The sequence below is a fragment of the Marmota monax genome, unplaced genomic scaffold (genome assembly GCF_021218885.2).
Source record: "Marmota monax isolate L192 unplaced genomic scaffold, Marmota_monax_Labrador192_F-V1.1 WCK01_AAM20220418_F8-fsc00078, whole genome shotgun sequence".
NCBI lineage: Eukaryota > Metazoa > Chordata > Mammalia > Rodentia > Sciuridae > Marmota > Marmota monax.
In genome coordinates, this window is record NW_026694865.1 from 4,080,646 (window position 1) to 4,098,775 (window position 18,130).

At 38.7% G+C, this 18,130-nt stretch overlaps 1 protein-coding gene across 7 annotated transcripts in view; it reads right to left on the minus strand.

The window, feature by feature from the left end:
- The window catches only part of Map2k5 (mitogen-activated protein kinase kinase 5), a 238,111-nt gene extending 224,010 nt beyond the window's left edge, over positions 1-14,101 (minus strand). For 2 of the 7 annotated variants that reach the window (XM_046426493.2, XM_046426492.2), the window contains exons 1-2: positions 13,305-14,079; positions 7,455-7,503 (exon numbers count right to left, since the gene is read on the minus strand). In XM_046426493.2, the coding sequence (XP_046282449.1) occupies positions 7,455-7,503; positions 13,305-13,439 (184 nt within the window). In that variant the 5' untranslated portion in view covers positions 13,440-14,079. Of the gene's footprint in view, positions 1-7,454; positions 7,504-8,111; positions 8,158-9,160; positions 9,262-13,304 lie in introns of all 7 variants that reach the window. The other 5 variants (XM_058573308.1, XM_046426490.2, XM_046426494.2 and 2 more) reach the window with 5 other exon arrangements.
- Positions 14,102-18,130: the final 4,029 nt, after the last annotated feature.

Genomic DNA, 18,130 nt, shown 5'->3' on the forward strand with positions numbered 1-18,130 from the left:
TTTAGGTGAGAGACGGTGGTGGCATAAACAAACTGGAAGTTTGTTTTTAGTTTTTTGTTTTAAAGAGACTAGGTCTCCCTGTGTTGCCCAGTCTGGCCCCAAACTCCTAGACTCAAGCAGTCCCCCTATCTTAGCCTCCCAAGTAGTTGGGACTATAGGCAGGTGCCACTGCGCCCGGTCAAGCTCAGGTTTCACAAAGTCATTACATGCTGCAGCCACTTTGAAGAGAGAGTAACGAGGATTGCTGATGGGTGGGCCACACCAGGTTTGTCCTTACTGATTCAGTTCTTCAACCATCCTGGCATTCCAGAACCACACATTGAGTCACCTTTGTGCCACGTACTATGTAGAGTTTCTAGAGATTAAAAAACGAGAAGCACTGTCCCCTGACATCAAGAAATGACCAGTCAGTGCTTGGGTAAAGAAATTTAAACTTTTTAATTCACATACAAATTAGTAAGATTACTAATAAGCAACAATGATTACCATGAGACTAACAGGGATTTGGACTTTTTACATCAAGGATATTTCAAGCCAAAATTTCAATAAATTAAAGCTCTCCTCAAATTGCTTCAAATTGTACTATGCATAATTAACTCTTACATGTGAAATACCTTTGAAACTCAATGTAGGTTTATTATGAATTGAAAATTTTCCCCAAACTATCTAGTTTGCTTATAAGCAACAGCTTATCTTCTGCATATACATACTGTTGTAACAGTTTAAGAAATGGAAGTCTATATTTCCACATATCTTATGACTCAGACTGTTCTCTGAAGCAGAAAGCAGAACTTACCCAATTATTCTTAGTGAGACTGTCTTTGCTATTAAGACATGAGGTATCTCCTACAGGTGTCACTCTAGTAACCAATTAGAGTTGTTCTCTAAGAGGATTTACAACTTATATAACTGCAATTTTCTTTTAAAAGGTCATGCTCTGTTTAATTTAAAATAATATATGATGTGTTGGTTTAAGGATTCCCAGTCAAGATTGTAAATTAGTACAACCACTATGGAAATCAGTAAAGATATTCTTCAAATGACTAGAAATGGAATCACCATATGACCCAGCTATACCACTCCTCAGTACTCATCCTAAAGTACTAAAGTCATCATACTATAACAATACACGCCTACCCATGTTAACAGCAGCAGAATTCACAATAGCAAAACTATGGAATCAGCCTAGGTGTCCATCAGTGGAAGAATGGATAAGGAAAATGTAGTATATATACATAATGGAGTTTTATTCATCCATAAAGAATAAAATTATGTCATTTGCAGGAAAATGGATGGAACTTGAGAACATTATGCTAAGTGAAATAAGCCAGACTCAGAAAGTCAAGAATATGTTTTTTATATGTTTTGTCTCATATGTGGAAGCTACAGAAGAGAAAGTAAAAGAAAGGTAGCGGGTGGAATCCCATGAAAATGGGAGGAAGATCAGTAGAATAGAGAAAAGGAACCAGGGGAAAGGAAGAGGGAAGGGAAAGAGGAAATCCTGGGGAATGATATTGGCCAAATTATATTGCTATATTGTGTGCACGTATAAATATGTAACAACAAATCCCACTATTATGGACAACTACAATACACGAGTATACATGGAAAAAAAATAAAGATTCCCACCCAAAATACAAAATAATCGTCCAAAAATTCATAAAGCAAATGAAAGAATTAAATCCAGTGAGAAATGAGTATAGGGGCTGGGGTTGTGGCTCAGCAGTAGAGTGCCTGCCTAGAATGTGTGAGGCACTGGGTTCAATTCTCAGCACCACATATAAATAAATAAAATAAGGGTCCATTGGCAACTAAAAGATATTTTTTAAAAAAAAGAGAAATGAGTATAAAACAGTCAGGTTAAAGATAGACACAAAAATATCTAAATCAAATTCAGATGCAGTTTGTCAAGTGCAAAAATACTTATAATGGATCTAGTCCTGAATCTGTGAAGTCAGAGTGCCATGGAAAAGTGAAACCACATGGCATCTATGTGTGAGCCAGCATTTGTCTATATAAATTCAAAATGCATCCTTTAAGTCACCACTGAGATCTTACTGTCCAGCAACACCAGTCCAACAGTCATTTCAAAGTAATTTTACTTGTCTAGAGAAAAATCCAGGGAGAGGAACACGTGTAACAGACACTCACAGGAAACGCATTAGTGGGCACGGTAGATTTTTATCACCTTATGTGTTGATGCACTCATTAATCTGCTAATGAAACTGTGAAAACCAGCAGGGGTCTCTGGGCACATATGAATGTCAGGCTCCTACGCATATGTAGGGCCCACACATGCAAACATACAGGATTTTTTATGGTTATAGAACCTGGCCTCATCTCAGAAATATTTTCACATCTGGGAAAAGACAAATTATTCAATAATTGCCATAAGATCAACTGTCTATCAGAAAAATAAAGCTGGATCCCTACCTGATTTCTTTCACAGAAATAAACTGAAGATGGTATGATTTTAAAATAAAAAGCAAAAAAACCCTCATCTTTGCAATAAAAAAAATGCATGTTTTAAAAACTGATACATACAAACGTACATATTGATATACATAACTAATATGTATCTCTGTGTTAACTTCATTAAGAAAAACTAACACAGATGAATGTTTTTTCAATATCCTAGAACATGGAAGACTTTCTAAGCATGAAGTCAGAAGTCACAAAGGAAAATGTGATAAATTTGACCATGTAAGAACTTTAACTTCTTTATGGAAAAACAAAAATGGAAATAAACTCAATAATAATATCTGTAACATGTTAACACAAAGAGCTGATTTGCTTTACAAGAAAACTCTTAAATCAATTTTAAAAAACAAATAACAATAGAAAAATGGGCAAAGGTGACCAAAAAAAGTTTACAAACATTAAATACAAATAAAAACATGATAAAGCTCATTCATAATTAAATATAAACAGTATTATAATATTTTTCACCTATCAAATTGACATTAACTAAAATTTTTGCTAATATCCAGAGTTGGTAATAGTAAAGAGAAATGGGTTTTCTTACGCATTATTGGTGGAAATGTAATTGGTCCTACTTTTGAAAAACAAACATGGTACTAGGTATTGAATTTAAAATACGTGTACTCTCTGTCTCCATAGTTCCAAAGTCTAGAAATTTATCCTACAAAACATATTTCCATAGCGAGGAAAGATATAAGACATCTATGTTGAGTTCAGCATTTTTTTTCTAAAACTGAGAACTGGTGACAATTAAATGTCAATAAATAGATTAATTACATTAAGCCATAGCCATAAAATTAAGTTTAATATAGTTATCCAAGAGAATGAAGTAGATATTGGAAAGAGGTGTAATATATACTATTTAGTAGGGTCAGGGGAAAGTAGAACATAGTACAGAGAAAATTTCTGTAAAGATACAGAAGAAATTGCTAACTATGAAAAACAATAAAATCAGAAGACTTGAGGAAATGGAGACTTCTTTTCTCTTTTTTCTGTGTTGCTTAGACTTTTTAAAAAAGACCATCTATACCTTCTTCACTTTAAAACAAATCAAACTGTAACTATTCAAAAGTACTTTTGGGGCTGGGGTTGTGGCTCAGTGGTAAGGTGTTTGCCTAGCATGCTGAGGGACTGAGTTTGAGACTCAGCACCACATAAAAATAAATAAATAAAATTTTTCTTTAAATCTCATCAACAAATATCATAACAGATATCCAAAAGAAAAAAAAAAAAGTACTTTCTTTGTAGTGTAGTTGTGAGAGAGAAAGGACATGAAAAGCGTAAGAAAAAATAGAGGTTTAGGACCACTAGTCCAAAAGGCAAGTTTAGCTCAGACTGGCCTCCCTCCTCTCAACCAGCCCTAACTCCCCTTGGACAAGAAATCAGAAAGGTTGTCACCCCCACAAACCTTCTGCCCCTCTGTACCCCTGGGTTTTGAATTTGGGGCCTGAATTATTCACCAACAAAAAATTATATGTCATGCCCAGACAATAGCATAAACAATACGAAAAAGGAAATTACTTGTTTAGCTTTAGATCATGTGTATTTTATAATTCCCATTTGAATACAGACACATGCACCTTTCCATTTTGTTCAACAAGTACAATCTTCTAAGGCTCTAATGCTCAGTACTAAGAAGAGAGCAACAGCAAAATAAAGTGTAGTATCTATCACAAAGTATCTCAACAATTTAGTGAAGGAGGAAAACACTCACACAGCTGACCAGCGGGTGGCTTGTCCTAGTAAAGATGTAGTGGGGGGAGGAGGGGTGCCCCATCTGGAATCATCATAGGTTTTACTGACAAGATGGAGAATCTGTGAGAGAATTCTGTAGCATCACCTAATCTTTACCCTGTTTTCTATATTCTTTTTTTTTCTACATTTATATAAAACAGGTAGATCTGACATCTGCCCTTTCTCTTACTGCTTAATTCATATCACTGAATAAAATGCTACCTCTCCTGTATAAGAAATCAATTAATGTTGGGTATATGCTTATAGTATTAAATACTTACTAAATGCCTTAAGCATTTCTTTGAATAAAGTTGTATTCATTTGAGGGCTGTTCATTATACCCATAAGCCACAGATATATCCCCCAAATTCCAGTAAATTAATTTATAAACTATCTCTTAGCTATTTCTTATATATAAGTTCCATTTACGGGTTCAGATTTTTGGTTCAGAAAAAAATAAGCCACCCTAGAACAATCATAAGAAAAGCCAGTTAGGACTTCAAGTCTGTAATGGAAAGTACACAGTAATCCAAGCACAAAAAAAAATAAGCCCTATTGTTATTTTGTCTATGTGTGTGCTTCTGTTTGCATTGTTTTCCATATAAAACTGGTCCAGTCGTAGATGGGTATAGAGCTGCTGCCCTTGCTGAGAGAAGAGGAAAAGCACATGTCACAGAACTTAAACATAGAAGTTTAAATGTTTTTTTCCTACACTTACACTCCATAGGTTTTCAACATGCTTAGTTATAAAGAGTGCAAGTTTTACAAAGAGCAGTGTTTGAATCTGGGCTACACCACTCAGAGAACAGAGATACTCACCTGTCTCTGAGTTTCACTTTCCCCATAGGTTTAACTTTCTTACCTCACAAAGCCATCATACAGATTATTAAAGTCACAGGCACAATCCAGTAGGTAAAGCACCTACGAGTTGGCTAGCACAGAGAAAGCCATCAATAAATGACAGGAAAAACAATCATTATTATTATTATTAATATGAACTCCTAACTCTGGGAACCAGTGGAGTAGGCACACATCTGGGGACCCAGAAAGCAAGAAGTAGAAAGTACAAAGTAAGCTGCTTTTTGCAGGGCTTAGAAAAAACAGACTACATGATTTTAATTATGATAACTCTCAGAACAAGTCCAACACAATGACTGGGAATATATGCTCTGGAATCTACTCTAGAAATTCCATTTTACCACTTATTTGAGAAAATTCCTCAGAAGGTGTCCTTTTCTCAAAGGAGAAGTCCTTAAAGGAGATTTCCTTTCCTCAATTGAAATGGAGCTGATAATGGTCCTTCAAAGTAGGGACTTTGTGAAGGTTAAAATAAACTCTGACCATGGAATGCTCTTAGCACAGCTTCTGGTAACAGTACATACTGCAAATGCAGACTCTCAGGCTGCCCACTCAAAGCCCTGAAGAGCCTGCAACACTGTATGTATTTCAGATACTGTGTCAACAATACAGCCTATTGCAGTTAATTAATATTTTATTTTATTAATTGGTATAATATTTTTCAATAATTATTACTGTATTTTTAATTCTTTTTTGTAGTTGTAGATGGACAGAATGCCTTTATCTGTTTGTTATTTATTTATTTTAGTGGTGCTAAGGATCGAAACCTGTACCCCACACATGGTAGGCAAGTGCTCTGCCACTGAGCTGCAGCCTCAGCCCTACTGTGAGTAGGACCGTGAAGCACTAGACTATGCTATTGACACTGCATCTGAAATACATACAGTGCTGCAGCCTCTATTTAGATTTCTTTCAGTAGCTTCACAATCCTATTCATAGTAGCTTTTGAAAACAAATAATAATTATTGAAAACTATTCAAAAAATAGGGAAATATAAAAAGTGTGCTCTTCCATTCACTGCGCCAGGTCCCACTTCTGCCTTCCAGGGGAGACAACAGGAAAGAATTGCAGCAGGCACTCTTCTGTTCCTGTCTCTCAAAATACACATGGGGGGTGAATTTTTCATAAATTGGAATCTTATTATCATACTATGAATCAACTATTTGTTGATTCAACCCTTGACTTCCTCTCCATGTCCATGCATAAAGTCCTAACTCATTCTTTTAGTTGTTGCTTAGCTTTAGAATATGGGTAAACTATAATGTATTAATCCATTATACTAGATATTTAGTTTACCTCTAATTTTGTGCTAATAGAAATAAGCTCACAATGAACACCTTGTTTGAGGTGCATTTGGCATATTTATAGTTATTTCTGTTGGGTAGTTTCCAAAAGTGGATCTGCTGAGTTAAAGGTCTTAAACACTTCACATATTGATAAATATTGTCAGATTGTCATCCAAAGAGGAGGTACCCATATACTATCTGTCAGTAACCATCTTTTTTTAAAAACAGAAACCAAAAGGACACTATCATGTAGAAAAAAAAACAAAGATTTTGATGCTGAACATTGGTCTGCTTCTTCAAATACCGATAGGAATCACGGTTCAAACTCTTACCTTATCCTTCCAAGGACTTGGGCCCCTGTGCTATTGACTAATCTCACACTGTGGCCTCCAATGCAATGACATGGTTCATTTCAAAACCAATTGTTTAGCACATCCCAACCCTGTCTGGAAGCCAATTCATTGGAGAGGGAAAGGACTCAAAACCCAAAGTAGGCTGGGGTTGTGGCTCAGTGGTAGAGCACTTATCAGCATGTGTGAGGCACTGGGTTTGATCCTCAGCACCACATTAAAATAAATAAATAAAATAATAAAAAATAATCTACCTACAACTAAAAAATATATATTAAAAAAAAGACCCAAAGAGTTCCTGTCATCACCTAGCAGTCCTGCCAAGCCCCACTAAAACAGAATTATTCCATTGCAATGCTCACATAAAAGCTCTACTCCATTGCTATGTTTTAAAGCAGTAAAGGATTAAAATCTCTTAATCAATAATCATTGGTCTACAGGTAGTTTACACCTTTCATTTTGCCCCACAATATTATTATAGTAAGGAGCAAGAGCAGATAAAGGTCATGTTGGTAATTAAAGCTATATTGTAGAAATATGCACATCCAAGATATGATTAAATAAGAAAATATTACTCAGTTCAGTATCATCATTAAACTTGTATTAATTTATAAATATTTAAATGTACCATATGATGATCATAAATAATCTGATTTTGTCAGTTTCTAAAGTAATACAACCCATAAACCCTTTGAAATATTACTGCAGAAAGAAATAGTCAAGAAAGTATTCAAGCCACACTTACATTCAAATGCTGTAGTTGTTGCTTCAGGCAAAACCTGGCCTATCACATCCTAAACAAAGAAAGAATAAAGAAACACAATTAGCCATCTTCTTTATTGCTAACATGTGGCAAATCCTAGAGGAAATATGAGAACCTGGGAAAGCTTTTTGAAATGTTGACATAAACTATAAAAACATTAGCTCATAATCACATTTAGCCCATCAAGGTATTCTCAGACTTTAAATCTCTGTTCCAAGGAGAAAAATCTTCAGGAAATTTCTAGATTTGTATTAATAACAATCTTTTACTCTCAATTCAACAGAGCATGCAACTACACTATTGTGTACCTACACACACACACACACACACACACACAAATGGTTTCCTCTGTGGGAGGCTATGGAATGTACTGCAGGGGAAAGAGAAAGGAGTCTGGGAGTCAGGCCACCTTAGTTTTGGATCTCAACTCTTTGTTAGATGCATGACTTAGAAAAAAAAATCACTTAAACTCTCAGAGCTTCAATCTGATTATCTTCCAAAATGGACCTAGTAATATTCTTGGACGTACTGTAAAAACTAAATAACATAGTGAATATAAGCTTGGGACCTGTCACATTGTAGACATTCAACAAATGTGGTTTATGTTATGAAACAGGCAACCTGCAGCCTTGCACTCACAGTGGCAGGAGTGAAGCACATGGGTTTCCATGATGATGATCTAAACCTATAAAACAATATTTCACACAAAGAGTTCTCATCAGCCCTTACACTTGAGCAATGGAAAACATATTTAATGACACCAAAATAAAATTTAATCTAGCCTATGAAAAAGTCAAAACAGTATAGAGAATCTCATGTCAATGTGAATCCAAAAAGCTGAAACACTCAAAGATTACTCTAGAGACAGTTTAAATGAAGAGGCACAGAACACCCGAGTTCTGGAGAAAGTGACCCTGCATTATGTTCAGTCCCATCCGAATGTCCTGCAAACCTCCTTTCTCTCTGAGAGCGCTCCCACAATGTCCCTGCCAGGCTGTGCCAGAATTGGCACCAGGCAGCCAGCTGACAAAGCCTCAGCCGCTTGCAGTATTTCTCAGCAGGGAGCCCACAGCCCTTCCAAGCAGGGCACTTAGCAGAGTAGCGGCTGCAACTTCCTTCTAAAGGCAATTCTTTAGAAGCTTTTGCTGCAGTGGCAATTTGCATAATAGTCTTGCCTCTACAGTGTTTTTTTTTAAATAAATCTATGCATATAAAATTGATCAAAGAGAACTGTCTTAGGCAGCCCTTGCTCATTAGAGTCAAAAGAGATTATGTTTTCTCTGACTCTAGTCTTAGCAAATGAAACATCAACTTTCTAAGAAAGTATCTGTAAAAGATTTTAGGGTTAGAAAATTCTTTCTACATACTTAAAGGGAAAAAGTAGTTTTTTGACAGGAAAACGTACAGTTAAGTACAGAATAAAGGACACAGGTATCTCAATGAAAAACTCAAAAGCACCAACTACAACCAGGCTGGATGGTGCTCCTCCTCTCCCCAGCTGGGTGAATGAACCTCTCCATGCCTCAGTTTCCCTATATGAACAAAGAGATCATAACTGTACCCGCCTTGTAGAACTAGTAAGTTAATAATTGTAAAGGGCTTAAAAGAGTGTCTAACACATGGCAAGTGTCATATTAGTGTCTGTTAAATGAGTAAATCACTGATCACTAGAACATTACAAAGCTTACCTCATATTAAACCTTTAAATTCAGCACCCAACAATCAGTGGAGGAGAAGGATAATGTGCTCACTGGCTCCACCTCTTCTCAGTATTTAATAAAGACCCTTTCTTAACCAGTATGGAAAAAATGGGGGAGGTTATCACTGGTTACTTCCAAAAAGCCCCAAACATTCTGACAACCAAATTTGAGATGTGAACTAAGTCTCTGCAGAATTAACAATCTAACTTAGACTCCTTCATCTTAAGAATAGCAGACCCCATCAAACAGAAAATTTCTAATAACCAGCTGAAACCCCTGCTGGGCAGCAATGGCATGCTTTGCCCATCAATATAAATATGGCGCCCCACATGCTTTACATCTGACAGGAGAAAAATAGCAAATCTGATTGAGAGAATCATGCAAACACAGCTAACCATCTTGGGTTTTTTTAAATAAATAAATAATGACAAAGGGGTAAAACGTCTGAATATTATTAAATATCTCCTGCTCATTTTTAAGCAGGGTACATTTAATGATTTCATGTATATTTTCCAGTTATATTTAAAGGACTTATTTCCAAGTGACTTTCTTCTATCTTTAAACAATATGACTTTTTATCTCACCTTTTTTCAAAATGAAATGAAATCTACATATCTTGACAGTGTTCATTTCTTGATCCTTCTCCTTCCTTTCGATAAATTGGATAAATATCTGAGAGACCAAAAATATAACTGAGCACCTACATACTAGGAGCTTTGTAAGTAGGCTCTAGAATAATGACTTGTTCCTTGACTTCAGGAAGACTAGAATCTGATCAGAGATAAAGACTAACAATGTAAGGCACTTCTAGTGTAAGAGCCAAACTAAAGATATAAATAGCAAATAGTGTTTGCTAACTCGGGAGGAAGGAAAGAATCACAGGCTTCATTTAGGCAAATTTTACAGATGATGAAAAATCAGGATCTGGGACTTACAGACAGGGTACAAAGAACAGAAAGGAGAAGACTGGACATTCTCTTCTACCATGTGCTAAACCAATGTAAATCCTGCACAGGATTCCTAGAACTTAAGGACTCAGTCCCAGGGAGAAGAAGAAACCCAGAAAGCCGGAAAATCAGACACAATAGATACTCAAATGCCTCTGCCCTTAGGGACCAAGTAGACCTCCTTCACACTGTAGCTAGTGCTAGATGATCAGACAAAAGACAAGGTCCAGAGAGGCCCACTGACTTACCCAGGGTCTCCCAGGCATTTGGTGAAGAGCCCTCAACAACTCACATGTGGTCTGCGGTGTTCAATTATGCTAACTCAGTGATGCAGCATGGCTTCTGTTAAGTTCTGCCAAACACTAACTATATATGGTTTCAGCAAGGCATTTTCCCCTCTGGGGTTCATGCCTCCACATTCGAAAACTGGGAAGGTGGGAGTAGGAAGCAAGTAGATTAGAAGAGATGCTTCTAGCTTTCATGTAACTTTGAAGTTTAAGATTCCAAGCCAGAAATAATGACATTCTGTTGGGGGTTTTTTGCCTTTTCTTGATAAAAGATGAAGTGAAATGGGAGAGCAGACCACAGGGATCTCGGCTTGCATGCTGGCAGAACTCCCTAGGAAACCACACAGCACCTACATGGGGCCTTCTTGACAAATGTACTCCACCTAGACTTACAAGAGCAAGGCGGACATATGGCACTCTGAGCACTAGCAATGGGACCATTTGAGCAGTGTCTCCTTTAGGCCACAAATCCTGGGTCAGGAACAATTTGGAAGTGCTCAAGAAGCAGAAGACCAAGGGCCTATCCCTTATGTTGTAGTGACAACACTTCGAGAGCACTTACTATACGCTAGATTGTTCTAAGTGCTTTGTACGCATCAACCCAAGCAGTCCTTGCAACTCTATGAGGTAGGCACTGTTTTTACCTTCTTCCTTAAAAAAAAAAAAAAAAAGAAGAAGAGGAGGAAACTGAAATAAAAGGCCACATGCTCATCACGTGGTAGGACTTCCAATTTATTCCCAGACGTCCTGGATTCAGAGTTTGAGGTCTTCAACAGTGTACTATTCTACACAAAATAATATTTTGTTGTTCCAAATGAATAAAAGTAAGAGAAAACTCATCTTCCTCATCATAAACACAAATTTCGCTTAACCTTCCTAAATCTTTTCTTTTTAATCTTTTTAATTGTAGATGGACACAACTACAACTATATTTTGGTTATTTTTCATGTGGTGCTGAGGCTCGAATTCAGTGCCTCACACATGCTAGGCAAGTGCTCTACCACTAAGCCACAACCCAGCCCCACCCTTCACAAATCTAATACAAATAGGGAGACTGATGTTCAGAGAGGTAAATAACTTGCCATGTTAGTGGGACAGATGGCAATTAAGCCCAAATTTCTTGAATCAAAATCCAGTACTGTGTCCACAGAATTATAATTGCAGCCATCCTCTTTTAAACTCCACCATTAAACAAATATTTCATGGCCCTGTGAAGCAGCAGAGACAGGGGGAAACAAAGATCTCCATCTCCTCTAGCAGTGAATCTTCTAAAGAAACAGGCAAATAATTGTGACCAAATGTGTGCTTTGCTGGAGTAGCACATGAAACTGCAGAAACACAGATACAGCCATATAACCAACCCAACATGGAGGAAAAGCAAAACTTGACTTTGAAGGACAGGTGGGAGTTGGCTAACTGAAGAAAAGGACAGTGCAGCCTGAGCACCTGGGAGAAATGACAGTGATTATACAGACCTGGGGCACAGGATGCTCATGGAGGTATGGTGAAAGAGGAAGCTAGTTCCAGCCAGACCAGAACCAATCAAGATGGACCCAGAGGACCATGATGAGGAATGTGGGCTTTTCACAAGAGGAAATCCATGTGCATGTGAGTGTGTAGAGAACTGCAGATGCAAGAGTGAAGGATGGTATATGGTGTACAAGATTGGAGGCTCCTGGCTTAGGTACCTGAAAATCTAAATAGCCTACTTGGTCAGTTACATCCAAAATTCAAAATGAAGTCAATGGAATCAAAATTTTATTCAGTTGCCCAAGACAATCAAAAAAAAACACATCACAATTCTTTCTCCTTCCAAGGCCCTGCCACTCAATCCTCCACACACCCTTTTCCCCCAAGTGCTGGGAATCAAACCCAGGGACTTCTACATGCTAAGCAAGCACTCTACGCTTAACTACACCCATGACCCTCAGCCCTCTCTTATGTTGCAGGTAAGTTCCACTAGGCATCTACCTTTTACAGCCTACTTCTCAACATGTCAGTTTTTGCCTCTGATGTCTCAGTTATTCATTACATAAAATGGGCCCAGTGTATCCTGTCTATGTCAATTGAAGATAAGAAAGATACAAAGATGGGGGAAAAATAGGTAAAAGTAAGGAAATTTGAGTTCTGATTTCCACTCAGAAGCTACACAGCTTTGGAAAAGTCATTTCATCTCAGTATTCTTTAGTAACTCCTTGCCAAAAAAAAAGACTTGGGGGCTGAATAGGCCAACAAGTTTACACACAATACAATACATTCCACAATTTTATTTGAAAATACCTTCTGAGTTTCCTGAAGGTAATACACTATCAATTATAAGATGCATGTTTTCCTTGTACATTTTTTCATCTCTGAAATTAGGCTGTGTTTGTACAGGGATGGCATGTCATAGTTTAACAGGCAGCGTTTTTTTTCTTTCTTCGTGGTAAGACTGTCTTGCAATCAATGGCACCTTAGGTTTGCTCAAACATGGTTAAGTTAAAGTTGCTCTTATTTCCCTTTCCAGGCAGGTCACCAAATTCAGAGAAGTCAGTAGAAAGACATGGCTGGAATCTGGCCAGGGACATTCCCCAAACACTTGGGGAGAAACCTCTTCTAAATTCAACTTTTTATATTCTAGTCTGTTCCCTCAGTGTGTAAGTTCCAGTCCAGTCTGTGAGCTTTCTGAGGACAGGTTTAGCCAGATTCATCTTTCTTCTGGGCTCTGCACATTTGCCAGGTTTCAGTGAATGCAATTAATCAATGTTGTGGTTGAAACAAAAACAAAACAAAACTACCCCCACTGGAGGCCAACAGTGGCCACCACCACTAGCTTATGCCACCATCAGTCAGTGTGCTGAATCCCCATGACCCTGAGGCCCCCCTTACCGGGATTTGGACACTAAGACTGTCACTCACCAGCACATCTCTGAAGAGTAACTGCGGCCCAGAGTGCACTGTCCAGTCCACCGCGCCACTATTTGGAATCTTGATGCGAATCACCAACACCTGGTTCTCCATGGCACGGAAGGGGCCAAGGGCCAGCCACAGCATTACAGGTTAAAGGGGCTCACATCCTGGGGCAAGGGATACCCACTGGCCCCTGATTAGAATGGGCTCTAAGAGGTGACAAGGGAAGTGAAGGGCAGAAGACAGAGGGTGGGAGGTAGTGAAAGAGGAAATCAGGAAGGAGCCCGCAGGCACAGAGCCAGGCCCAGGTTGTGTGGGGGATTGAGCGTGTCTCCCGGGAAGGGTGCCCTGGGGAGCAGGCAGTGACCGAGGTCGCTCGGTTCTGGAGTTGTAACGAGGGCAAAACAGAATCGTGAAGCTCTCAGCAGTCCGTGAGGGTGTGAGGGGACTGCAGAGCCAGGACCAGGGTTGGGGGAGATGTAGCGGCCGGTGTCCACCCCTCCTTGGTGGCTTAAGGGACGAGGGGAGGATCCCCGACCGGAGGGGACTCAGTCCAGGGCTATTAGGAGGAGCCCCAGGGCCACGGGACCACGAGAAGGCCGAGGTGGGCCCTAGGCGGGAGGGTCAGGGGACAAGTCCTCTGCCCCACCTGGAGCCAGAGGGCGCGGCGCGTGAGAGCTCAGTCCCCGCCACCCGAGGCCGCGAGTCCAGCGGCAGCGGTGGCAGCGGCGACGAAAGGCGGAGTAAGGCGGCGGAGAGAGCACTGTTACTCCGGAACCAAAACGCGCTGCGCCGGAACCCTGGGAGCCGAAGAGCGGGACCCGCCTCCCGCGGCGCCATGTTGGAAGAGGGCAGCTCTCGGGCGCGCCGCCCCCCGCGTCCAGGCGGGCGGGACCGAGGAGCCAGCGGCTACGCGGGACCCAAGGCTCCGGTCCTGCTCGTTGATCAGACCGAATCGCCCTGTGACCGCGTGTGGCGGCCGAGCGACGGCCCTTTCTCCGCCCTGGTTAAAGGCAGCGGGGTGAAAATATCTAACAAACGAAGGATGAGTCTGAACCAGGTCGGGAGTCTGCCAAAAGCCAAGTTAAGGCTTAAAATTGCGTAGTTTGCCTTCATGGAGGCTTGCGAAGGACAGGAAGGCAGCTCCCGTTTATCCACACTTTGTCAAGCCCTGCATCTAAGTATTCTTGAGGTTTGTGCATTGAATCAGCAAGAGCAAGACAAAAAAAAAAAAAATAGGGTGGGGGGGGGGGTTGTTTATTCCTTCTTCCAAGGCTCAGGTCCAGAGGATCATCATCTTTCTCCCACATTAATAAAATGCACATGAATTTTTTCAGGAAGGCCCCTTACCCCTAAAATACCAGACAGCCCTCTATTCAAAAGTAATACTAAAGAAAGTGAACCGAGTTTAACTGCCTGGAGACAGCTGCAGCAACATAATCTCTTATTCAACTATTGCAAAAATATCCAGTCTAGTCCATATATTTTTAAGTAAATTGCATTGCTTTGCTTATGCAATCGGTGATACCATGGCAGTAGCCATAAACCTTGGTTATTTTTAAATGCCTTGTTGCCTCAGCTCTTAAAATGCATGATCCTGTTGATCTAGGATGCCTATACAGCAGTGTGTTTACAAATGGCATCATGTAGGTTCGTGTCCTTCATCGCTTTCTAACAGAAGGTGCACATATCAGCTTTATTTTTTAGGGATGAATCTTGCCTAAACTGGGGGATGGAGTGTCTGTTTCCTCTCAAATGGATGATTAATGTAAGATAAATGTTGGTCATTTGCAGTATAATACAAAAATTATTTTTGCATAATTTTCTCTGAGTTTCTTTTATGTCTGATTTGGAAGGCCATTTTAAGAGATAAATTATCACCTTTTAGTTATTGTAACTTAATAACTTAGGTATAAATTCATTTAGTCAGATCCTCCAGGTATTATAGGAATTGCCCCGTTCTACTCGCACTTCAGTACTTTGAAAAATAAACCCGTTCACTGAAGGTCCCCATGTACTTGTTATTAAAAGTTCATTTCCTATTATTTGAGAAAATAGACCACAAAACTAGAGATTTTTCTATGAAGCTGTGATTTGTTAAAATGTCTTTTTTTATTCAAAGTACCATGGGGAAAACCAACTCCATTTGCCAAATTTGCATATATATTCTGAAACTTTTCTTACACAAATGCAGGCTCAGTTCTTTCCCAATATTTGCAGAACCAATATAATCACATTTCAGTTCTTCATAGCCTTTATTTGGTAAAAAATAAAAATAAAAATCTTAGCCTTGATTATTTGAAGAAGGATTTTGCAGAAAACTCAAAATTTTAACTCTCATTGCAAGAAATATCATAGTTACAGATAATACAAGACCATTCCACAATGATCATAAATGACAAAGTATCACTTTTTGAGCTCTTTACCCATTAGAATAAGCTCTGTTATCTAAGATATATTTAACATGCAGCATTGAAGTTGTAAGTAATCTTAAGACTTTTGCACATAGTACATTTTTCCTTCTTTTTTAATAGTGAATGTAAGTCAGGTGTCACTCAGGCACTGAAGTAGCCATAAAGCAGACTGACTGTGGTCAAACAAAAACCCTGTTTTGTTTTGTTTTGTTTTCCTACTTGAGGGACTATTACAGCTTAAAGAATCTGAAATGTCCCTCAAAGGCCACGTACTAAAGACTTCATCAACAACTTGTGGTGCTATTAGGAAGTGGACTCTTGTAGAAGGAAGTTAGTTGTTTGAGTCCTGCCTTAAAGGGCATATTGAGATCTCCACCCCTTCCTTTTTCCCCTTGCTTCTCAGCCGTCATGAAGCAAGCAAATTTCCTCTTCCATGCACTTGCCACCATGATGTTCTGCCTAGCACAGGCCGAAAAGCAATACCACCATGAACTACAATCTGAAACCATGAACCAAAGCAAACTTTTTCTCCTAATAAATTGTCTGTCTATTAGTTTGTCACAGAGACAGAAAGTGAACCAAAGAGACTTCTCAATAAATGTAATAGAAAATTCCTCTTCTCATGAAATTATATTCTGATGAGGAAAACAGACAAATTAGTAAAATGTGTTAACTGGTGGTAAGTAGTAGGGAAAATGAGCCCAGAGGAGAACATGAAAACAATGCGGTTCACCTGTGTGGTAGCACTATTGAGTACAAAAACTGCCCCTCGTGACCTCAGTTTACCGATAAACTTAACTAAAAAGAGGCATTTCTATAAAGCTAGGTTCTAGTAATTTGCTGAATTTTTTAAGATTTTAATTGTGATAAAACACATATTATCAAATTTACCATCTTAGCCATTTTTAAGTATACAGTTCAACAATTTTAAATACATTCACATTGTTACATAACCAATACCCAGAACTTTTATCTTGCAAAACTGAAATCTCTGCCCTTTAAATAACAACTTCCCATTTCTCCATTCCCTCCAGTCCCTGGCAACCACCATTCAACTTTCTGTTTCTATGAGTTTGAATACCCTAAATACCTCATATAAGTGGAATCATATATTTGTCTTTTTTGTGTGTCTGGCTTATTTCATTTAGAATAATGTCCTCAAGTTTCATCCATATGAAATCATTTGTCAGAAGTTCCTTCCTTTTCAAGGCTAAAAATAAGTCCATTGAATATGTATACCACATTGTGTCTATCCATTCATTCATCAAGGAATATTTGGATGCCTTCCACCTTTTCAGTATTATGAAAAATGCTTCTAGTATAAAAACATCTCTTCTAAGGCTGCAGGTATAGTTCAGTGATGTGCTAAACATGCTTGAGACCTGGATTCAATCCCCAGCACCAAAACTAAATAATGAATATATACATGAATTTGCATAAAATATAACTGTTTTAATATATATTTTTTCCAGACCCTGCTTTTAATTCTTCCGGATATTGCATTAATCTATGTAACTGTAATTAAATACCTGAGGCAAGCTAACTTTGTAAAGAAGAAATTTATTTAACTCAGTTTTTGAGGCTCAAGGACATGGTACTGGTATCAGCCTGGCTCTGGTGAGGACCATATGGCTAATGGGGCCACAATGGAGAAATTGTCAGGAAGGAAAAAAATTACAACTCAAAATAGAAAGCCAGAGAGACTGGGGAATGGAGTCCCATCATTTCTTTCAGGAGCATGCTTCCAATGACCAATAGACCTTCAAGGGCCAACCACTCCCAAGGGTGGTGCTATCCTGGGATCATATCTTCAACACATGAACTTTTGGGGGAACACAGTTAAACCATATTCAAACCACAGCAGATACATATCCAGAAGTGGAATTGTTGTATCATATTTTCTGTTTAAATTTTGAGGAACTGCCAAAACATTTTTCACAATGGCCATACCATTTTACATTCCCTTCAAAGTGGGAATTTCTCCATATCTTCACCAGTATTTGTTACTGTCTGCATTTTTCCATAATAGTTGTCCTATTGGGTGTATAGCAATATCTCATTCTTGTTTTGGTTTTTGTTTTTCTAATGATTACCTATGTTGAGCATGTTTTTTTAATTGCTTTTATTTTTTAATACATTGACAGTGGAATGCATTACAATTCTTATTACACATATAGAACACAATTTTTCATATCTCTGTATATATTATATGTTCACACCAATTCATATCTTCATACATATATTTTGGATAATGATGTCCATCACATTTCACCATCATTGCTAACCCCCTGCCCCCGCCCTTCCCCTCCCACCCCTCTGCCCTATCTAGAGTTTGTCTATTCCTCTCATGCTCCCTCTCCCTACCCCAGTATGAGTCAGTCACCTTATATCAGAGAAAACATTCGCCCTTTGTTTTTTGGG